The sequence below is a fragment of the Palaemon carinicauda genome, chromosome 1 (assembly GCF_036898095.1).
Source record: "Palaemon carinicauda isolate YSFRI2023 chromosome 1, ASM3689809v2, whole genome shotgun sequence".
Taxonomy (NCBI): Eukaryota; Metazoa; Arthropoda; class Malacostraca; order Decapoda; family Palaemonidae; genus Palaemon; species Palaemon carinicauda.
In genome coordinates this window covers 15,438,463-15,463,268 of record NC_090725.1, presented here as the reverse complement: position 1 = coordinate 15,463,268, position 24,806 = coordinate 15,438,463, and the positions used below count along the sequence as shown (strand labels likewise).

General features: G+C 38.9%; 1 protein-coding gene across 3 annotated transcripts in view; it reads right to left on the bottom strand.

The window, feature by feature from the left end:
* The window catches only part of LOC137647082 (alpha-N-acetylgalactosaminidase-like), a 53,888-nt gene that overhangs the window by 11,679 nt on the left and 17,403 nt on the right, over positions 1-24,806 (bottom strand). For all 3 annotated transcript variants that reach the window (XM_068380296.1, XM_068380285.1, XM_068380274.1), the window contains exons 5-8: positions 17,905-17,999; positions 17,214-17,375; positions 3,095-3,292; positions 2,162-2,269 (exon numbers count right to left, since the gene is read on the bottom strand). In XM_068380296.1, coding sequence (XP_068236397.1) covers positions 2,162-2,269; positions 3,095-3,292; positions 17,214-17,375; positions 17,905-17,999 — 563 coding nt within the window. The remainder of the gene's footprint in view (positions 1-2,161; positions 2,270-3,094; positions 3,293-17,213; positions 17,376-17,904; positions 18,000-24,806) is intronic.

The following is a 24,806-nucleotide window of genomic DNA, read 5'->3' as shown; positions in this document are numbered from 1 at the left end:
AACTATTCAACTTTTACACTGACCTGTTTGCTTTTATGGTTTTAAATTGAATTTCCATTCATTATTCATTTATAAAAAATCATATCATTCATTTATAAGAAATTATATCAGTGCCAATGACCTTCGATGACAGGATGCCATAAAACCTAAAATCAATCAATCAAAAGTAAGATTAAGTAAATTCATGGAGGAACATTCTGGCTCAAGGTTCTTTGCATCCTCTACTACTAGACAGAGGTTAGGCACCTCTGAAGGTACTGCTCCTTGAGCTACCACCTTGTTAAAAAAGTAGAGGGCTCAACAAACCACTCGGGAAATAATCCTTCCTCTTCAAGTATGTACACTTCAGACCAAGGTTACAATTAGAAGCACCTGATTGTGAACAATCAATGATTCTGATCGGAAGCAGAGCCCTCTTTGGTACCGACACACTCAGAGGAAGCAGAACCACCCCATGCTTTCTTCTTTGAAGAGCGTTCAGTGGTGCATGGTCCCTAGTAGTGATTTTAAGCTCCACGTGGGAACTGGTCACTATGTCATGTAGGACCTTAATCTTGATTGTGCGAAAGAACGGGAGATTCTCTATGCTTGCACGAGCAATGCTTAGAGTGGTTGGATGCTGGGCTGGTTTTATTCCCTATTATGAGTGGAAATCTCCCTATTGCACTTAGGAGACGGTCGGGTGACAGGTGATCATACTCCCAACTGTGAGCGTGTGTGGGAGCTTCTCCTCTGACCTGAGAGCCATGATGTAAACTTTTATGAATATGAGTGATCAAGAAGATAGTGTATACACAAAAGGGATGTCTCATTGCTCATTGGTTTCCTTCACCCCCTGTTCTTGTAAGTGAACACCATCTCAAAAAAAAAAAAAAAAAAAAAAAAAAAAAAAAAAAAAAAAAAAAAAAAAAAAAAAAAAAAAAAGACAGTGGTTCTCAGCCAGCAAGGAGAGGAGGGTGGAGAAGAGTAGCACCCTTCACCTTCCCAATCAGCACTGTACATGGTCACTCCTGTACAGGACCAAACACCATGAAGGAGCATTGGCATCATTAATTCAAACCAAGATACCTTCTCCAGCAGAGTTGGTACAGGGAGCCTCCTGGTCCTCCTGGACTTCTCTGACTTCTTAATTGAAGTAGTAGTGTCAAAATGAGGAAAAGGAAGAAAAACAAATGGGATAATCAGACATGCTTCCAACCTTTACCAGCCTTCCTCAGTGTCAAGGTCTTGGTGACCAACAACGATGCTCCCTAGAAAAAAGACGTCACGGGGACGTATTCAACAGGAACCTCATGGGAAAACCATCATTAGAAACATGTCCTTTGTAGCAATCATATAGTCACAGATGGTGTTCCAGTGATGTCTAAAGTAGGCCACAGGCTCTTCATGTAATAGTCTGGTAATTTTCAGTAAGTGATAAAGGAGTATTCCTCTCATTAGGAGAAGGAGACGCTTTCAACCTTCCTAAAGAACGCATCAAATGTGATCCAATTTCTCCTTTTCTACGATGTGCACTTTCCTAGGAACAAGAGTTACAAGACAGTGAAGCTCTCGCAGGAAAAACAGAGAATTGGGCTCCAACAGAGTGAAAAAAATACCATAAAGTATTTTGGGCCACAGAGTTCCCAAAGCCGATTAATTCTTCCCACAGCAGAAGAGGCCTCGAATGGCACTTGCTACAGGGAGACGACTGCAAACAGTTTCCCTCGGCAAAGCTAACACAAATGATGATAATCAACAGTGTACACTGCAAGGAGAGTCAAACAAAAAGATTAATTTGCTGAAATTTAAAGAGGCAGCAAGAGTACATGAATACTACTTGTGGCCACAGCCAGGACAAAGAATGACTAGTCTAGCTAATTGATAGGTGGGCTGCAGTGGGCGGAGCTTCCCCATACAACCCAAGGAGGTTGCACAACCCATTGGTAGTTATAACTACCTAGCTAACGATTTAATGGCCATCCTAACTTGCGCTAAGGGTATACTTTTTTTTAAAGGATGAAAAGTTTGCTTTCACGTTGGAACGAATACACTTAAAAAATCAAATTCCTACTTTTCAATACTGCATCTACTAATTAAGAAGAAAGAGAATTAATAGTTGAATACATTCCACACGTAAGTAAACTAGTAAGCATTTTATGGAACATAGGCTATATCTTACCTTATAAGGCATGCCATCATCCCTTCGGCTAAGAATAGCTACTGCATAAGAATAAAAATTTTCTTCTGTTGGAGATATTGGACGTGTCCAAATCTCTATTCCATGCTCCTGCAAATAAAGCAGTGCTTGAGAAAAATCACTATTTTATACATTTCCCTTACTATACAAACTTCAATTCTTTAATTAGGTTATATTAAGAGTAATTGTACAGTATTATACAAACTCCTATTTTTTCACCCTTTCCTTAATGAAATCCTAAATCATCTTATAATATTAAATAAGCTAATTTTGAGTTTTATTCGATTCTTTTCACAATCCCAAATTTTTAAGATTTGACTATTTAATTCTATTATTAAGTTTAATGTATTGTATAATTTAGTTGTTCTGATTTTTACTTTAATATGATTTCCTTCTAACATCTCATTTCATTAAATTTTAACTTATTAATCATATTGTGTCTGTTAAATTCTTTTTCATTGTGTCCATTAGCTGTACTTTTTGCGGTTTCAGAACATAGGGTTCACTTAATAGTGATTAACAATTTTCATCTCAAACTTTTGATATTTATTTAAAAACTTCTTAAGGATCTAAATTTGCATATATCTAGGTTGCTAATTTGCTCCCAAGCTTAATTGCCAAGCTGAATATTCTAGAAAATATGCAGGGAGACATAATCCATAATTGTAAGTACACGGAAATTGAAAAAAAAAAAAAAAAAAAAAAAAAAAAATCTCGAGAAATGAATCTTTTTGGATGAAAATTTTGCTGTTCTATTAAATTCAAGATGACTAGTTCTCCTATTTTATGACAAAAGAACTGTTACTTACTAACCGGTAGGAAAGTGTCAGAAAACTGAAAAATCTAACATTTAAGACATTATTGTTAATGAAAAAAACTATTTTTTTACACTGCCCGAATAGAGAGTCAACTTACCTTGGAAAGACGTCTTCCTTGTATGCCAAGTACATCTTGATCAACAGCAATTATTTCCTTGTTCTGAAGAATAGCTTTAAATTTGGGATCCATATTTCTTAAGTCGTTAGACATGATGAGAGGTGCAGCCATGATAGCCCACAATGCCATTTGTGCCTTTGCTTGGTCATAACTTAGACCAAAGTTACCAATTATCAACTGAAAAATAACAAATACATGTAGCTGGAATCAAAATATATAAAATGTGAAATAGAAAACTATGCGTACAAGTTGATTTTGATATTTAGTAAAGCACACATAAAATGTACATTACTGCATAAAGAGAAAATTTCTGGGTCGACCTGTGACGGCCGGTGAAAAAGTCCTTCTTTCTACTTCTGATGTAAATCTTCCAAATATACTAGAGAAAATTAAAAGCATGGAATGCAGAGGTTACTACCCTCGCGCAAGCACCTCGTGAGTGTCGTGTATACATCAGGGGCGTGTGTAAACCACTATTCACAGGCTGTCTTCCAATTAGATAACTCCTTCATCAAAGGGAAGGGTCGTAACAAAGACCCCAAAAACCACACTTGGACCACGCCACCGTCACCCACACGAATGCCTTCTAGGTCATCCTTCTGGTTTGGACTTGCCCGCAAAGTCGTAATTTTTTTGTGCTCGGTGTTTTCGCAAGTGATTGCACTTACTGCGCAGCCTCTACAAGCTTAACCAGCTTCCAAAGGAACACTTGAGTACCAAAGTCTGTGAAAGATTTGTATGTAGGATTGAAATATGATGAATGCAATTTTTCACTTGCTTGCAGGGCAAGTATTCTAAAAGGAGAAAATTTCTTCATGACTGGGCAAGTACTGTTCCCAGCGTCTAATTTGAGACTAAATCCGATTGAATACTATGGGCCTGGATAACAAAGCATACACTTCAAGACTTCTATGCATTTCTGGCAAAAGGTAGTGTGTTTCTCTTTAATATCTCCCATACTAAATACTTGATCAGAATGGTACCTTGACACAGCACTATATGGACCTCCCCCAAATTTTTGATACTATAATGCATTTGGAAAATTCGTTATTTAAGGCTTTTACTCTTTTCCTAATAAAGCCCAGGCCAAGTAAATCAGGTAAGTAGGTAAAGCAATTTGAATACTCACACTCCCCCGTCCCTCCCCTCTCCTTCCCTCCCTCTGTCTTGACCCCCCTCCTATCTTTCCAGTAACCCCCTTTCCTAGTCTCTCCAGCATTCCTTACTACCTTTTCTGTAATGTTATATTTTTTAATAACTGATAGAATTTGTATGTTGGAAGTTGTTATAGTGATTATTAAAATTTCATGATATTGTTGTATTTCGTCAGGATGTAAAAGGAGTTTATAGCCTTTAGCCTATTTATCCAAATTGATGAACCTTCCTTGAGGGCTTCTTCTAACTGTGTAAAAATAATGAAACTCGTTTTCCAAAGGCAGGATTGATGAGCTTTACCCCCGTTGAAAGGTAGAGTAGATGTAATCAAGTGTTATATAAGTTGACCGAAAATTTTACGGTGTATTTCCTCACTTAACCATTATGGTTTATACTTGAAGTTTTTGTTTGACCGAGGAGGTTTTCCCATATCATTCATGACTGGCATGTTACTTTGGCCCGGTAAACGCAGAAATACATTTGCATTACGTCTCTATTCCGTATACAAAATGGAACAAGCTAACAATAAACAAAGGATTAGTGTTAACCGGTAAGAGAAGCTTCAGGTTTGTTGGACACACAATAACACTGTGTCATAAGAAACAAGAATATTACTGAATAAGTAAATCTTAATATTTACCCTATAATTCACTCCTTATGTATGTATATATATATATATATATATATATATATATATATATATATATATATATTTATATATATATATATATATATATATATATATATATATATATATGTGTGTGTGTGTGTGTGTGTGTGTGTGTGTCAGTATGTGTATGTATGTGTAATTGTGCATGTCAATCCAATAAATTTTGTTCGTAGATTTTTTTTTTATCATAGTTTTAAATACTATATCTATTTGTGTCATAATATAATTGTTTGTATTCTACAGCTATTGTGTTTTCCTCACAGGCATTTCAAGGCGGTAAAGCTCATCAATCCTGCCTGTGGAAAACTTGCGTTTCATTATTTTCCAAAAGTTAGAAGCCCTCAGGGAGGGTTCATCAAGTTGGATAAGTAGGCTAAAGACTAATATAAACTCCCGATACACTGACGAAATACAACAATATCATGAAATGATAATACCAGTTATAAAAAGAATCCAACTTATAAATTCTATCAGTTATCAAGAAATATAACAGTTTACAGAAACGGTAAAGCGACGTCGGAGAGACTAGGAAAGAGGATCACTGGAGGGATAGGAGGAGGGTCAAGGCAGAGGGTGGGAAGGGGAGGGACAGGGGAGTGTAGGTATTCGAATTGCTTTACCTTCTTTCCCGATTCACTTGGCCTAGGCTTTATTAGGAAAAGAGTAAACGCCTTAATTAACGAGATTTCCCAATGCATTATACAGTAGTATAAAAAAATTAGGGGAAGGTCTATAAAGTGCTGTGTCAAAGTACCATTCTGATAAAGTAATTAGTGTGGGACATATTAAAGAAAAACAAACTATTTTTATGCCAGAAATGCATAGTAAGTCTCTAATAGTGTTTTACTTATACAGGCGTTATTATTTGTCTTTGATACATTTAGCAAATATCCACAAGCCAACAGAAGTTAACCACTTTACATCGAATGCCACTAAATTTCATTCTTCCCTACTGCTATCCACCAGTTGCAATTTTGCAAAGCAAGCACCGCTGTCGACCAGCCTTCTCACTGGGAACCCTCACTCCCCTTCCCCCTACTAGAATCTCAACTAATGACAAGGAGCTTGGGAATGACTTTACCCAGTCAAAGGGGTAAATCGGTGTAGCAGGTTCCTTCTGGCTGTTACTATGATTGCTTCATCACAGTTCATAATATGGCATCATTTATCGCACTTTCCAAGCCTTGGCATTTACTTTAAGATAAGACATTTCCAACCATAACACGAATGAAGTGGCAAGCTAAAAAGACCCAATTATGCATTTCCATTTCTCTCTAAGAGCTAAGGAAATTCAAAGGATCCCATAGTAGCCTATCATGTGTCTTTTCAGCATAAAGATACAGACACAGGTTGAAGCTTAGGTGAAAATGTTTAACAAATCTATTTTTTAGTAGGGAGAAACCACATTAAAGAGATTCAGGCGAGTTTCTTTTCCAAATACCAAACCAGTCTAATATGACTCAATCTTATTGGCTGGCCGTTAAGTTAAAAATAAATGGATCATATCTCTGATTGTAGGCTAATGATATCTAGGAGTGCTATTTCATTTAAGAGAGATATTAGCTCATTTAAGAGAGCTATTAGCAAAATACCTAGCAAATCCATTACTTATTTTGAAAGACTTTTTACATAAGATCCATTAACCTTTAAAATTGCAAATGGGCTAGGAATGAACTTGCCTGTTATCTTTCTCCTCTTTTTTACCATTTTTGCCTGTGATGTCCAGCTGTTGATGTTTGATACAACGGTTAACCATAATTACCAATGTACTGCATTCATTTGAAAAATAATATTGGCCTCTGGATTTCCTGTAATTCATAAGATTTTAGTCATTGCTATGTCAAACTGACTCACTGCTCTTCTAATTGCCGACAGAATAATTCTGAAATTCATTTCAGAAGTGTGAAGCGTACATTTTGATAAACTCCTTTACCAAAACCTCCTTGGAGGGATCCCTCTACTGGTGGATTATCAGGATTATTCGGAGAGTAGTCATTAGTATGCTAATTTTCTGATATATTTCAATTAGAATAAATTAACGATTCAGAAGTAACAATTGATGTCTTTTCAAGTGATGGGTAGCTTCTCCCAAGTTATGTGAAGAAATACCTTAATTTTCCACCACATTAGCTATCATATTGTATTTTTCACACGTTAAAATGTGTCTTCATAGGGACATCTACTGTTAAAGTTCCCCAGAGAAACAATGGGCTTCGGTAGTTGATGGATCAAACCAACCATAACCTTATAAGAAAAATGCTGACTAGGTGTGGGTCATTAAAACTATCATTGTGGGACTATTACTCAATGATTTATATACTACATACGCCATTATTTGTAAGGACAGTGGAACGTCGGAGGTTTTGCCAGGTTGCAATGTACTTTCACGTGATTAGTGATGCATAGATTAACATTAATAATCTCATGGAAGTGTGTACTATCCTTGAATGCTTCCAACCGCGGTTCAGAGATGTGTACGTGTACACCCCTTTGCAGAAGCTGCCAATTGATGAAGGGAAGCTGCTGTGGAGGGGAAGACTTACGTTCTGAGTGTAAACACTGGCAGGCCAATGAAATAAGGCATCCAGTTGTATATTATTGCAGAGGCTGGCAGTGGTTATGTTTTATAATTTTAGGCTTATAGTGGGACTTAACTTCAATCACAATTACTGTAACTTCGTATCAGCCCATTCCCATAAGTTGTATGATAGTGGTATTCATATGTGTGGTACTCTTTGACACACCGGAGGTGGTCCAATGAACTGCAACTCCTTGTAAGAGCCAACATTCCCCGAGATGTAATATACTTCCCAAGTGTAAATCCTGGAATAAATGTTGGCAGGCATTTACCGTGTTAAAAACGGATATATTGACGTAAAGGAGTGATATTACGGTCACCAACCCGTAAAAGATAATAACAAAGTAGGGTCAATATTACGGACGCCTGTATTTTACTGTAATACGACTGAGAACAATATATTATTACGGAGTATTTCCTATTAAAATTGCGGGTTTTTTAACAGTGCATTTAATAAATCTATTTATCTTTCCATTACAACCTTCATTTTTTCTAGCGTTATTCATTATCTATTTATTACGCAAAATAGTAGAGAAGGAATGCTCAATGTAAAACTGCTTTATGTCCGTTTTTACTAACAATTGGGTGCATGCATAGGTAACTTTTTTTTCATGCTTGGGCTTTTGCAAATAATTTCAATTTTCATGATCTATACACTATTTGAAAGGGCATATCTTTTATTTTCACATGGTATAAAAAGAGTAAATAAATGAATATCCTGGTATAGATTTTTTTTTTCGATGAGTTAGTGCTTTTGTAAATAATTACAAATGTCTTATATTTAAACATGGCATACAAAAAAACTATAAAAAATATGAACATTTAGATATAAGAAACTATCGTAAATTTAGTTACATAAAGATACAAATGTATTGTCGCTCTTTGATCTACATTTGCTCAATTTCTAGCTGACAAAAATCTGATTAGTAAATTGTATTGGAAATTTACTCAGCTTGCCATTGCATGTTCATTTTTTTTGCTTTAATTATTGATTCTTCATTATGCAAAATGATAAGAGTGTATGCTTATGGCGAGTTGCCTTTAGACCATTGTACCTACCGTGTGTCACACGATCGTACATAAATTATTTTGTATATATTATGCTTGTATCTGCGCTCTTCCCTCGCACTAAAATGAACCTGAATAATCATGTCTCCGGTTTTCCTCTGTAATATTGTCTGTCTTGTGAACATGAAAATGCCTGTTGCCTTGAGGTTTTGTATGTAAAGGAGAGTGTTCTATAATAAAGTAACTCAGTTGCTTTCACACTGCCTTTGAGTTCACAACCCTTTCTCTCGGCCCGTCACATTGGTGACTCCGGAAGTCGACTCGCTCCCACCGCCTTCCACCCCCACCCCTCCATTGTTGGTACTATGACAGCGGCTGCCCCATTGAAACTTTCACCGTTCGCCAGCGGAGAGGCGTTTGCTTGGTTTCAGCGCGCAGAAGTCCAGTTTCGCATCAACGGCGTGACTCGCTCAACCACCAAAGCAGATTATGTTCTCACGGCGATACCCGAGGACACCTTCCCGGAAATATCCGACTGGCTTTGTGAACAAGGAGACACCCCAATAGTGTATACCGCCCTCAAAACATACCTTCTGCAGCAGTACTCGCCATTGCCAGGCGCCCGTATAGCAAAGCTTTTTCAGTTCTCGCAACAACCGTTGGGGGACCAAAGGGCTTCGCTTGCCCTCAGGGAAATGACAAGTATCGCTCGCCTTCAACCTGCCTCAGACGGCTCTCCTCGTGAGGTGAACCTACTTCGTGCCCTTTGGATACGCCGTTTACCCGGACCTATACGCGCTGCCATACCCGATGTCGATAGTTTACTCATAAAGGACTTGATGACCAAAGCCGACGCTCTTATGGACAGCCACTTCAAGACCTCCATCAACGCCATCACCCCTGACGAAGAGGATGCCTATTCAACGTCAACCGAAGCTGACATGAATGCCGTAGGACATACACGACTACCCCGTAACGTGCCGAAGCAGCGACAAAGCCGCCCATCACCCACCAATCGCTCGCGCCCAAACGAACAACTTCTACAGCCACTTACTACCTCCCATCCGCCGCAGTTTTGCTACTACCACTTCAGATTCGGGGCAACCATGAAGAAATGTGCCAAGGATTGTCAGTGGCCAAAAACGTGTAAGTAGGCCATCGCTCGTGGCGGTGGCCTCCCGTGTTTCTAATCTTTTCTTTTTACAGGATGCAGGAACGGGCATGCGATTTTTGGTAGACACGGGTGCTTGTCGTTCTCTTTTGCCAAGGAAACTCTTCAAGGCACGACGTAGTCTGTCTACATCTGCCGACGTCTGCTTGGTAGCTGCCAACGGATCTTCGATACCCACCTACGGTTACGAGAACCTCACATTATCGTTCGGAAACAGTAAATTCAATTGGAAGTTTCTCGTTGCTGACGTCACATTGCCAATCCTCGGTGCGGATTTCCTCTCATTTCCACCTTCTGGTTGATGTCGCCCACCGACGATTGGTCAACGCAGACTCTTACTTGTCGACACCTCTTCAACCCGCCCCTCTAAACTCGCTCTCCACATCAGCCCACCCACGGATGCCTATGCCCACCTCCTCACGTCGTACCCGGAGGTTTTCCGTCTAGAACTTGGCCAAACACCCACGGTTCCTGCCAAGAATGGTATTTATCACCATATCAAGACAACGGGACCCCCAGTCTTCGTAAAATTCAGACTTCTGGCACCGGAACGATTGGCAGCCGCCAAACAGACGTTCGCCGAAATGGAGGAAATGGGCCTTTGCCAAAAGGCCTCCAGCCCATGGTCGTCACCCTTACACATCGTTCTGAAGACTCCCTCCGTCCGTGGGGGGATTACATGCGCCTGAACATGCAAACAGAACCGGATCACTACCCCCTCCCAAACATTGCTGACGTGACCTCCTACCTGCACAAAGCGAAGGTTTTCTCTACGCTCGACCTCCTGAAGGGGTATTATCAGGTGCCTATGAACCCAGAAGACATCCCCAAGACTGCCATCACCACTGCGTTTGGTACATACACCTTCAATTACTCCTGTTTTGGCCTTCGTAATGCTGGGGCCACGTTTCAACATCTCATGGATGGCATCTTAGGGGACCTCCCTTTCTGTGTATGTTATGTGGACGACATACTTGTGTTCTCCTCCTCAAAAGAGGAACACCTCCGTCACCTGCGCATTGTGCTCGACCGCTTGCAACAAAACGGCCTCGTAGTCCGGTACGACAAGTGTACCTTTGGCGCCAATGAAGTGTTGTTCTTAGGGCACCGCATCACTCCTGAAGGAGTCCATCCCCTCCCTGAGAAGGTAGCAGCCATTCAGAACTTCCCCGCGCCATCGACCATCAAAGCTCTGCAGGAATTCTTGGGCATGTTCAACTATTATCACTGTTTTCTGCCAGCCATTGCCGCCACTCTTGCTCCCCTCTACGCCTCCCTCAAGGGCAAGCCAAAGGACCTGAAGTGGGGTCCCCTTCAAGAAGCAGCCTTCTGCAATGCAAAGAAGGCCCTATCAACTGCTGCGGCTCACTTTTCCTATCCCACACGCCCCTCTCCTTCTCTCCACTGATGCCAGCGACGTAGCTATTGGTGCAGTACTCGAGCAGGTGGTCAACGGCTCGCCCCGCCCATTGGCCTTCTTCAGCAGAAAACTGTCCAAGGCAGAATCGGGTTATTCTACCTTCGATCGAGAATTGCTGGCGGTGCACTTAGCTGTCCATCACTTTCACCATTTCTTAGAAGGTACGCCCTTCGTCATTCGCACAGACCATATGTCTCTGGTGCACGCCTTCACTCGACAGTCTGACGCCTGGTCCGCCCGTCAATGCCGACATCTCTCCGCCGTGGCTGAATACAATTGCACCCTTCAATATGTCCCTGGGAAATCGAATCCCGTTGCCGATGCCCTGTCAAGAAACACGTTGGCTGCCGTTCAACTGGGATTGGATTACAACGCCCTGGCTGAAGCCCAATGACAGGATCCAGAGTATCAAGCATGTAGGACATCCTGCATGTCCCTCCATTGGGAAGACTTTCCCCTCGAAGACTCCAACACCACCCTTCTCTGTGACGTCAGTACTGGTAGACTGCGACCTTGGTTTCCTAATCCCATGCGACGGCAGGTGTTTGATTTCATTCACGGCCTTTCACATCCCTCGTGCCGTTCTACTGCACAGCTGCTGAAGGCAAAGTTCATTTGGCACGGCATTTCTAAGGATGCTAAGGATTGGGTCCGCGCCTGTACTTCTTGCCAAACTTCCAAAGTACATCGACACACTGATTCAGGAGTGGGCACCTTTCCTCAACCTCAGCGTCGTTTCGCACACATTCACGTCGACGTTGTAGGCCCCCTACCCACATCACAAGGACATTGTTACCTGTTTACCGTCATCGACCGCTCCACTCGTTGGCCTGAAGCCATTCCCATGGAAACTGCAACGTCCGCCTCATGTACATCTGCCTTACTCTCTGGATGGATTTCAAGATTTGGTATCCCTGAGCATATTACTTCTGACAGGGGAACCACTTTCACCTCTCAATTGTGGACATCATTAGCGAATCTCCTGGGCATCACCCTACATCAGACAACTGCCTACAACCCCGCTGCCAATGGAATGGTTGAACGTTTTCATCGCACCCTCAAAGCAGCTTTGTTGTCCCGCTACAAGGATTCCAACTGGTTTACTCAGCTTCCCTGGGTCCTCCTGGGACTAAGGACCACTCCTAAAGACACCCTCAACGTTTCGGCAGCTGAAATGGTGTATGGCGACTAGTTGGTCGTCCCTGCCGAATTTTTTCCTTCTACAACCTCCTCCGACGATCTCCAGCGCATACGTCACGTCGTGGGAAAATTTACTCCATGCCGCCAGACTCACAAGTCCTCAGCGAAGCATCACATATCAACGGATTTGCACTCTGCAACGCACGTCTTCCTGCGCAACGACACTTGCAAGCCACCACTAACGCCCCGTTACATGGGCCCTTTCCTTGTGATCCGACGCAGTCCGAAAGCATTCCAACTAAACATTCGTGGCAAAGACGACAGTCTCTCCATTGATCATCTAAAACCTGCTTATCTTCTGCCAGATGACCCGCCTACAGTTCGCCTCTCTAGATCAGGGCGCCCTATTTAACATGTACAGTATGTCATTTTTAGGGGGGGGGGGAGCCATGTACCAACCGTGTGTCACACGATCGTACATAAATTATTTTGTATATATTATGCTTGTATCTGCGCTCTTCCCTCACACTAAAATGAACCTGAATAATCATGTCTCCGGTTTTCCTCTGTTACATTGTCTGTCTTGTGAACATGAAAATGTCTGTTGCCTTGAGGTTTTGTATATAAAGGAGTGTGTTCTATAATAAAATAACTCTGTTACTTTCACACTGCCTTTGAGTTCACAACCCTTTCTCTCGGCCCGTCACACCATTTTCTCACGAAAATTTTACGCATACATAGATTATTTCATCTGTGACTGTGCATCTGCAAATAATTTCAAATATTATTTTCCATGTAAAATTTAAAAGGATATTTTTGCTTTCATATGGTATACAGAAAAAATTTAAAACTATGAATACATTGATGTAAAAAATTTATCATAAATTCAATGGCATAAATATAAAAAATGTATTTTCTGTCTTTGCTCTACGATTGCTCGATTTATTTCTGACAAAACCTTTATATATTATTGATGATCTATATAGAAAACTTACCCATCCTTCCATTGCTATCTCAATTCTATTTCCTAGCATTATTCATTACTTACTTATTACACAAAATGGCAAAGAAGGTATGCTGAATGTAAAAGCGCTTGATGCCAGATTTTATTCGTAATTTTACGTATGAATAGAAAATGTTTTCTACAAGTGTTTGTGCATTTACAAATTGATTACAATTGTCATGTTCATATGTCATTTAAAAATGCATTCCTTTCCCTTTCACATGGTATACGAAAAAATTAAAAAAAATTGATAAAAATAACTTTGTTGGATAAAAAATATTGTCCCTCTTCGCTCTACAATTGCTATTTTTCTATAACTAAGCATACCACATTTATCTATTTTATATACTAAATATATTCATTTTCCTAATGTAACATCAGTTTCTTTTCATCTTCATTCTTTAATTACGTTATGAACCATCAACGTATGTAGCTTCACACATGACATCATTGCTGACCATAAAAAAGAATAGAATTTAGTAATCAATCACGGCTCATCACCAACCAGATATCTATGAAAATCATTGCTACAGCCACATCCATACGATTTCCATACATGATAAGTCCTTTAACATATATATTTGTTATGAATATTTGAATAAATATTTTTAGTTTGCATAACTTTAAAGTTTTATTCGCTTTTTAATACTTTTAAGATTTACAAAGGTGCTTTACAAGTATCATGAAAAACCTCAATCATTCATCGACATAATTCAATAAACCAGAAGTTCATATCTAATATAATTTGGGTATGGCGAGAAGCAAAATAATTTCTCTGCGGGTGTGTAAATTGGAACTGACGGCGGTTGTGTCATGTCAGGGATATCGAGATGGTAAATAAATGAGATCTAATATAAGTAATAAAAGTCATATTCCCAAGTATTATTATTATTATTATTATTATTATTATTATTATTATTATTACTTGCTAAGCTACAACCCAAATTGGAAAAGCAGGATGCGGTAAGCCCAGTGGCTCCAACAGGGAAAATAGCCCAGTGAGGAAAGGAAACAATGAAAAATGAAATATCTTAAGAACAGCAACATTAAAATAAATATTTCCTACATAAACTATAAAAATTAACAAAACAAGAGGAAGAGAAATTAGATATAATTGTGTGCCCGAATGTACCCTCAAGCAAGAAATAACTAACCCAAGACAGTGGAAGACCATGGTACAGAGGCTATGGCACTACCCAAGACTAGAGAACAATGGTTTGATTTTAGAGTGTCCTTCTCCTACAAGAGCTGCTTCCATAGCTAAAGAGTCTCTTCTACCCTTACCAAGAGGAAAGTATCCACTGAACAATTACACTGCAGTAGTTAACCTCTTGAGAGAAGAAGAATTTTTGGTGTTGTCAGGTTTATGAGGACAAAGAAGAATATGTAAACAATAGGCCATACTATTCAGTGTATGTGTAGACAAAAGGAAAGTGGACCGTAACCAGAGAGAAAGATCCAATGTAGTACTGGCTGACCAGTCAAAGGACCCTCTAACTCTCTATCGGTAGTATTTCAACGGTTGGCTGATGACCGGCCAACTTACTTCCTATCTTACTTCAAAACTTACAATCGACTTTGTTCTTGAACAGGGCAAGTCTGTGTTGGCTGAAAGAACAATCAACAACAATTGATTGAAAATGGGTATCTTCCATCAAAAAATAAATGAAAGATGTTGCATGAATATTCTCCAACACGTTGACTATCCAGTTTATATGAAAATCTTATGGTTTTATGAGTCATTTCTTAACTCATGACAACTGTCTAGATTGTCTTGGATAAAAATCTTTAAGTTTAAAAGGCCCCCTAAAGTTAACATTTGCTTCCGATATACGCTAGTCACCAAGAACAAAATTTTTACATTCTAGGTATTTAAAAGAGAACTTTACAATTAACAAAGATGACTAGTTCTTAATTACCATATTTCAATCCAAAATCACGATATCTTCCAATAATAACCCTTCATTGCATAATTTTAGCTCATATGGAAAAATGCTTGCCAGAAATGGCACAGTTCCAAAAATTACTCCCTCCCCCTCTGCACCACAGTTTTCGTATGATACAAGTCTTGTCGAAGCCTGGTACTGCATACAGTATAGATGCAATATCAGCAGATTTCTAAATCACTCACTCACTTCATTGCCGGTGGACCTCGTGATCCTTCGATGCCTTCACCAGAAGGCTCCACTACCCACGGTCCAAATCCAACATACACCACTATGCTGAATACTCAACTCAGAGTTGCTTCAAGTCTGTTCTAATATTATTAGACCATCTCAAGTGTAGTCTGCTTAAAAGTCCTCTCCATACTGGTCTACTAATTTCCAGTCCTTTAATCAAACTAATATCCCCCATTCTTGTAACATGATCTGCCCACCAGTTCTATATTGTGCCTTCTTCTCCATTCGCCATTCTGTTCATCTCGAACTGGTCCACGATTCTGATTTTAATTTCTTCTTTTCTCATTATTTATGGTTATTGTTTTGCCCATATATCTGAACTGAACCACCACCTCCAAAAGTAACCCTCCATGCTCCATAAAGACCAGCTCGATTCCTCCACTAAAAATTTTCATGACCTTGGTTTTATTTTCATTTATTTCTAAACCAACTTGTTTTGCTGCTCTTCTAAACTTTTTGACTTGATTATCGCGTTCTGCAAAGGCCTTATCTAGCCGATCCACATCATCTGAATACGCCATCCTGTCACTTGTTACCCCATTGGTCATCCTTACTTCATCTCCATCTAGTGGTATCTGCCTCATCACCCATTCAAGCGCAAGATTGAAAAGGAGGCACAATAATGAACATTGCTGCTTCAGTTCAATCTCTATGTTCAAAGGGTCAGTGAAATCACCTTCCATTCTCATTCTACCTCTTTATGTTATGGTAGCACATCTGGATTAGTCGCACCATTGTATTTCAAAATGAATGCTTATATTTACCATATGCTTTTTCTCGAGGTTCAGTCTGCTTCACCTCATTCGGTTGTCCTTTTTTAGCTAAGTCAGTGGCAAGAACTGCGCAATTAGCCTGTTAGTCCATGGCATTATCTCACTTGTACTTGGATATTGGAACTTCAAAAATTTAGCGGGGCACTTTTACATGTTACCTTGCATCCTAGGAATATATTGTTAGGGCTGTGGTGGCCTATGGGGTAATGTCCCTGAATGGTGATTGACAGACTGGGGTTCGAGCCCCGCTAAAACTCGTTAGATCCTTTGGTCGCTGCAAGTTTGGGGGAGCCTTTAGGTCTATCTGTTAAGTCACCAGTTGCTATTGCCTGGCTCTCCCTGGTCCTAGCTTGGGTGGAGACGGGTCTTGGGGGCTAAAATGTATATATGGTCAGTCTCTAGGGCATTGTTCTGCTTGATAAGGCAATGACACTGTCCCTTGCCTCTGCCATTCATTAGTGGCCTACAACCCTTAAACCATATCTATTGTAGTACTTGGAAGGTCGATAGTAAGAACTGCTTCCCTTATATGCTTGAATAGTTCTTTAAGTCCCTTGATGTGTTTTTTGTGATGCTATATGAGTAACACAACATAGATAAAATGGACAGCATCTCATTCCTTCGCTGAAGGGTGCTGCTGAATTCATCAGTCCTTACAGCATCCCATTGAACTGACTGACAGAGGTCATCATCTAAAACTTAATCCTGCCAGTGTAAGAAGAGCTGCTATAGTTGGCTGATCTATTTGTCGACCTTAAATCGCTGCTCCCAGAAGTCCAAACCTTTGGCAAAGTGTTAAAGAATCCAGGGAAGCAAATTTATACGAACAATACGCTCTAGGAAAACAAACCATGCAAGAACTTCTAAATAAGGCTCATTACTTCCAGGCTTTTTTTAATTTTTTTAAGAATGCCCAAGAATAGACAAATTAAAAAATTGTGTAAAACTTCAAGTTACTATAACTCATACAACCGAATCACAAATTAAAAGTTAATCTTACCATATCAGGGTCATTCCAGTGTCCAGGACCTGCATTTGGAATAATGCTATCTTGATTATCAGCATAGTAATCAAGGATGCTTGTAACAGATGCCCAAGAATCTTGTATATCATCAAAATTCCTCCAAAGGTTGCAAGTCTTTATGATAGATTCCCAGTCCGGCTGTAACAAAGGTAAATAAATAAGTATAAGTGTAATAAAAGCAAAAATGTTCAAGAAAAGCAGATCAAAACAAAATTCTAGGCTAATACAAAAGCAATTTCATATAAAAATATAGACATATTGAAGAGAACTAAATCAATTACTTATTACAGGGATCATATTATTCAAATGGTGTAATTTAAAAATATTATGAGTAAATAATGCTTTCTGTTAAAAACACATTCTACACGCTCTCGCAAAAAGAGAGAGAGAGAGAGAGAGAGAGAGAGAGAGAGAGAGAGAGAGAGAGAGAGAGAGAGCGAGAGAGAGAGAGAGAGAGAGAGAGAGAGAGAGAGAGAGAGAGAATAAAACTTCCGCAATCCTTGATGGACCTTTAAATTAATGGGTAAAATAAATAGACCTCGTTACTTCCTTGGTATTTCTTCCTTTATGGGTGAAACAGACCGAATTTATAAACTGCAATTGTGTATCAGCGAGTACTTTATTTATCAAAAGAACGTTTTTTTTTAAAAAACCGAATAATACTCACAATTATTCCAAGCTCCCGCTGATAATCTGGCCAAGAACAAGAATACACCATTGACCTTTTTGTTGCATTCAAATATTGTCCAAATTCTGGATAACCTGTGAATAAAAAAAGCCAAACGTTTGAAGAATGTGATAAATGAGCATTTATATTAGAAAAAAATGGGAAATTAATACCCTAAAGCAAGAAAATTTACGAATCAATTACGAGACCAGAGACTCCACACGATAAAAAAAACAGAAGGAAAAAAGCATAAACTTTGGTAATCAATAACTACCTTAGATAAATATAAAAATTGACTTTTCTAATAACGAAGTCACCATATAAAACAAATCTTAATTTAAAATTGATAGGTACCAATGCCTTTCTATAAATGGTGTAACTGACTCCTTTTCTATAGAAGGATAAAATATTTATGCGGCTAAGTTTCTAAATTATGCAAATGAATTTGGATTCTAACTTACATGTCAACCATTTATATTATGATAATGAAAAAAAAATGTGAAAAATAAAAGTTTGATAACCTATATATTGTTAAATTCACGGAAGAGATGCATTTGAAGGTGATGGAGCTCTGGAAATCCCTTGAAGAGACTTATCAACTAGTCAGAAAAAAAGTTTGTATAAAGCACAGGGGCATCAGAAGCATCACTTCAACAAGACTGCCAAGTATGTCAGTTTAGAATGAGTCAGAAAGTGTTTGTGCTATTAACCAAAATAGAAAAAAGCTGAAGTTCCAGTAGAAATTGCCTTATGAAACCAAATATGTGTTTCATTATATGGAATACAAGGTAAATTTTGGTGGAGCATTTAAAACTCTTCACGCTAATTTCTTGAAAGTGTACAATAAGAGGGAGGTGGACGAAGCAGCAGTAATCATCTGCGAAGAAGAAAGACGCCTGAACACAACCATCTTTAACGTGGATCCAGACAGAAAAAAGTAATTAAGGATGAGGGTTGGCTAAATCTTTGAACACATTAATTAGGAAGAAGAAACATACCGAAATGTCAATATTAGTAATTCCCTGTCCCTTAGCAGAATATGAAAGTATTGAAATTATAGGAACCACCTGTTGTGATACTACCGTTAAAGAGTTATTGGGTCTTTTGACTGGCTCGTATGTACCATATTGGAACCCTCTCTGCGGTCACAGCTCATTTTTCCTTTGCCTACACATAAACCAAATATTCTGGTATCCTCATACATCTAACAACACTGAAATTACCAAACAATTCTTTTGGCACTAACTACTGCATTATTCAGTGGCTACTTTCTTCTGGGCGAGAGTAAAAGAGACTCTTCAGCCACGGTAAGCAGTTTAAGAGAAGAAAGCTCCAAAATCAAATCATTGTTTTCTAGCCTTGGATAGTGCCATCCTCTGTACCATGGTCTTCCACTGTCTTGGGGTAGAGTTCTCTTGCTTGAGGGTACACTCAGGCACACTATTCTGTCTTATTTCTCTTCCTTGTCTTTTTTTTTTTAAGTTTAATGGTTTATATATGAAATATTAATGTTGTTACTGTTCTTAAAATATTTTATTTTATTTGTTCATTACTTCTCTTGTAGTCGATTGATTTCCTTATTTCCTTTCCTCACTAGGCTATTTTTCCTGTTGGAGCCCTTGGGCTTATATCATCCTGCTTCTCCAACTAGGGTTGCAGCTTAAAAAGTAATGATGATAATAATAATAAAAATTAATAATATTAATAATTAGGCCTTCTAAACTGTAGTTTATGAAAAACCTCACTGGGAGAGCAAAGAATTAAGGTGAAGACTTAGTACAGAAGGAAGTTGAAGAGAAATTGAACACATGAATAATTGAAATGTAGATATCTGCCTATTGTTCACCAGCAGTGATGAGAACAAAAGGATGGATGATATAATGTTTTGATTGAAGTGGCCTATTGGAAACGTCCTTGCCTGGTGATCTACCATACAGGAGTTAGAGTCCAGTCCGAACTCTATAGTTGCTTGTAGTGTCTGCAACCTCACCATCCTTGTGAGCTACAGATGGGGGGTTTGGGAGAGCCTATAGGTCTACCTATTAAGCTATCAGCAGCCATTGCCTGGTCCTCCCTTGCCTCGGCCCTTCATGAGTGGCCTTTTAACTTTCAAACTGAATGCAGTGACTAAGTTCGGCATTGGACCATAGTGAGAGATCCAAAATCTATGATGGTGAAACTTCAAAATAACATGGGTCTGCTTACTCACCATGTGCATTTTATCAGTCTCTAGGATATTGTGTAACAGGAGAATGACCTGTTCCTTGCCTCTGCCACACATAAGTGACCTTTAAAGATATGAGGATCTTTGAAAGATCTGTGTAGGTGTAGAATTATCAAAGTCATTCGAGGCCTTTGCGGTCCCAAAATTTGCATTAGTGACTGATAGAAGCATCTTTTCTCCTTGAACTAATCAGCAAGATCAAATTATTGGAAAGACTTTACAGATGATTCCATAGGGTTAATGTCCATACTTTTCTTTCAAATATTGTGGAGAATGACAGATGTATCACTACTGTGCTTCATTACATCCCTTTAAAAAGTACATCCATGCCTTCAGTTCAGATAGACTCAACTGCTAAAGCCTAACAGCGTCTAATACAAAGCCTAAATTATAAGCTACTCTTCCTCCTAACAGTAAAAAAATATATAACTAGTTTAGATGTAATTTCTTCTTTCTTGATGACATCATCATAATTGCAGCTCCACAGCTTACTTGTGAATACATTCTATTTGATTAGATATTTCCTATCTAGTGTATAGATTTTTATGAGAGGTCCATAAAACATAAAACTATTGCCTCTTGGCCAGGTCCCCATCACTTGGGTCTACTTTGATCTAGATGCTTGTTAACTCAAGTTTGGAGAGTGAGCTATGCACAGATTTTACACCTGTTGCAGAGCGATCCATCACCTATATGCTGATAGGATTATCTTCAGATTGTTACAAATCAAACCAAAACATAAGGCCAAATAAGAAAATGGTTGTACATAGCCCAGAAAACAATGCTGAAAATATGTACTTCTTAGCAGTGGTCAACATTTCCATGACTGCTTCAATTTAATACAATGTAGTAGCAGTCCATCATTACCGATGAGGACATTCAAAGTTCCTCAATAGATATTAAATGTAGTGTAAATATAACTCATCAGGCATATCTTGGAGACCTCTCTTCTGGCAAGTTGCTGCAGCCTTTTTAAGGTGAGATGCACTGCTCAACCCTACTCTTGGGTAATGTTAATTAACACTCATTCTCCTGATCATTTGGTCGCTAGCAAAAGGTTTGCTGATCAGCTGGTAAAATTCTGCATTTAATTAAGGTTGACTTGGTTTGGTCTTTGTATTTTCTCTTAATTTTTGATAAAATATGTTTTGGGATCGGTTTTTCAGCTATACAGACCATGTGAACAAGCCAAGGTACCTGGCATTAGGTGAGCATAGCTTCTGTGCTTATGGATCCCATTCATTCTAGAATCTCTGTACGAGGCCCATAATTTTCTACAAAGAGGAAATGTTAAAAAAGATCCAATTGCTTGAGATGGCAGGGATATAGAATCCGGGTTTTTCCGCAGTAAGAGAAGAGTTGAGCAACTTATTTCTTTTTGTACTTCAATTTTAGTGGCCAGTCTCAGGTATTTTTCCTGAAAAATTACGGTCTGTAGCCTACCAAAAGCATGGCAAGCTCTGCTTATTTTACACACTTCTTCGATCTCGGTATTGGGTGAAGAAAATTGTTGCTAAGATTACTTAGAAATGGCATCACCTACAGTTGTGCATTTAGTATAGTATGAAGATATTCTGATTTGGTTTCTTTTATGTAATATGACTTTTGTTTTTCTTATATCTATATAGAAACCATTTACCTTAAACATATAGATGTAGGGTGTCTGCAACCATCTGATATTAGATATTCTACTTGGACCCGACTTCTTCTATAATAATTTGCTGCAATAAAGTCATTATTGAGTAGATGAAGAGACTGAAAAGGACAGGGGTTAGAACATCACCCTGACATACTTCTACTTCAACAGGGGAGGATTAAGATTTCATCATCATCTTCATCATGGCTGACTAAATCCACAGAAGATTCATTGGCTAGATACCTCAAAGGATAGTCAGTTCCTTGTGATGCGCAGTGCCTATATAACTAAGGTAAGTGACCTCTGCTGGTCCATACTAATTCTAGTAAGATCAATTCCCAAGCATCAGGAGTAAAAGCCGAAGAGACAGTTTGTCCATCGCCTTAAACCCAATCCATCACCCTGCTGCCAGTGACTTAGAGATTTAGGGGGGCATTTCCTCCACACTCAAAACTCTCATCACTCCACCAAGTTGCTCATCCGCTTATACGAGTATAACCGTTGGCAAACATGGATTGCTAAGATATACCGCCTAGCACGGTGAATCGCCTAACACGGCGAAGGATGACTTTAGCATCCATGTATCTTAAGATATTTTCCAGGAATTCCAATTTTTGTAAGTGCCTACCAGAGGATCTCACAAGAATCTGTGACAAATGCATTGGTAAGATCAATACAGGCTATTTATAAATTTGTATTTTCCTCACATTTCCCCTGTATCTGCCTCCGAGTAAAAATCAGTCGATGGTCCCTCTCTTCTCCTTAAACTGGGTCTCAGAAAGCACAGAATCAGATACATATTTAATTAAGCACAGGCGCATGGCCTTAGTCTCATGAACTGAACTGCTTTATATCAGATGGTAAGAAGAAACCTATTATTATTATTATTACTATCCAAGCTACAACCCTAGTTGGAAAAGCAAGATGCTATAAGCCCAGGGGCTCCAACAGGGAAAAATAGCCCAGTGAGGAAAGGAAATAAGGAAATAAATAAATGAAGAGAACAAATTAACAATAAATCATTCTAAAAACAGTAACAACGTCAAAACAGACATGTCATATATAAACTATTAACAGCATCAAAAACAAATATGTCATAAATAAACTATAAAAAGACTCATGTCCGTCTGGTCAACAAAAAAGCATTTGCTCCAACTTTGAACTTTTGAAGTTCTACTGATTCAACCACCCGATTAGGAAGATCATTCCACAACTTGGTAACAGCTGGAATAAAACTTCTAGAGTACTGCGTAGTATTGAGTCTCGTGATGGAGAAGGCCTGGCTATTAGAATTAACTGCCTGCCTAGTATTACGAACAGGATAGAATTGTCCAGGGAGATCTGAATGTAAAGGATGGTCAGAGTTATGAAAAATCTTATGCAACATGCATAATGAACTAATTGAACGACGGTGCCAGAGATTAATATCTAGATCAGGAATAAGAAATTTAATAGACCGTAAGTTTCTGTCCAACAAATTAGGATGAGAATCAGCAGCTGAAGACCAAACAGGAGAACAATACTCAAAACAAGGTAGAATGAAAGAATTAAAACACTTCTTCAGTATAGATTGATCACCGAAAATCTTGAAAGACTTTCTCAATAAGCCTATTTTTTGTGCAATTGAAGAAGACAGAGACCTTATATGTTTCTCAAAAGTAAATTTACTGTCGAGAATCACACCTAAAATTTTGAAAGAGTCATACATATTTAAAGAAACATTATCAATACTGAGATCCGGATGTTGAGGAGCCACCGTCCTTGACCTACTTACAATCATACTTTGAGTTTTGTTAGGATTCAACTTCATACCCCATAATTTGCACCATGCACTAATTCTAGCTAAATCTCTATTAAGGGATTCACCAACCCTAGATCTACATTCAGGGGATGGAATTGATGCAAAGAGAGTAGCATCATCTGCATATGCAACAAGCTTGTTTTCTAGGCCAAACCACATGTCATGTGTATATAGTATGAAAAGTAATGGGCCAAGAACACTACCCTGTGGAACACCGGATATCACATTCCTATAATCACTATGGTGCCCATCAACAACAACTCTTTGAGATCTATTACTTAAAAAATCAATAATAATGCTAAGAAACAACCCACCCACTCCCAACCATTTCAGTTTGAAAACAAGGGCCTCATGATTAACACGGTCAAAGGCAGCACTAAAATCAAGGCCAATCATACGAACTTCCCGACCACAATCAAGGGATTTCTGTACAGCATTGGAGATTGTAAGAAGGGCATCACATGCTCCAAGGCCTTTACGAAAACCAAATTGCAAACTAGGGAGTAGATGATTACCTTCAGCAAACCTATTAAGACGTTCAAAAACTTTAGATAATATGGGAGTTATGGAAATTGGGCGGTAATCAGTGGGACTTGAGCTACCACAAACACATTTATATAGAGGAGTAACATTACCAATTCTCCAACTAGTGCTAAAAGCTCCTCTTCTTGCTAACTTGCGCAAAATAACAGATAACTTTGGAGCTAAGAAATCTGCTGTCTTTATAAAAAACAAAGGAAAAATACCATTTGGGTCTACACCTCCATAAGCATCAAGGTCCACCAACAGAGCTTTAATCTCACGAGATCGAAAAGCTAAACTAGTTAGTTTAGCCTCAGGAAAACAGGAATGAGGAAGTTCAAGTTTTTCATTACTCTGTTTACTGTCAAAAACATCAGCCAAAAGGGTTGCCTTTTCCTTTGGACAGTGAGTGACTGAGCCATCTGGTTTAAGTAAAGGAGGAACTGTTGCATCTACACCAAAGAGTGCAGATTTAAGGGTAGACCACCATTTATGTTCCTGAGTTGTACCAGAAAGTGTTTCTTTTATGGTTAAATTGTACTACTTTTCAGTTGAGGCATAAACTCTCTGAGCAAAAGCTCGAAGCTGAGTATAGTTGTTCCAGGTCAAATCTGATCTGTTCCCCTTCCAAATATGATAGGCCTCCTGTTTCTCCAAATAAGCACGTCTACAATCATCATTGAACCACGGTTTGTCCTTCACTCGATACCTTAGCACAC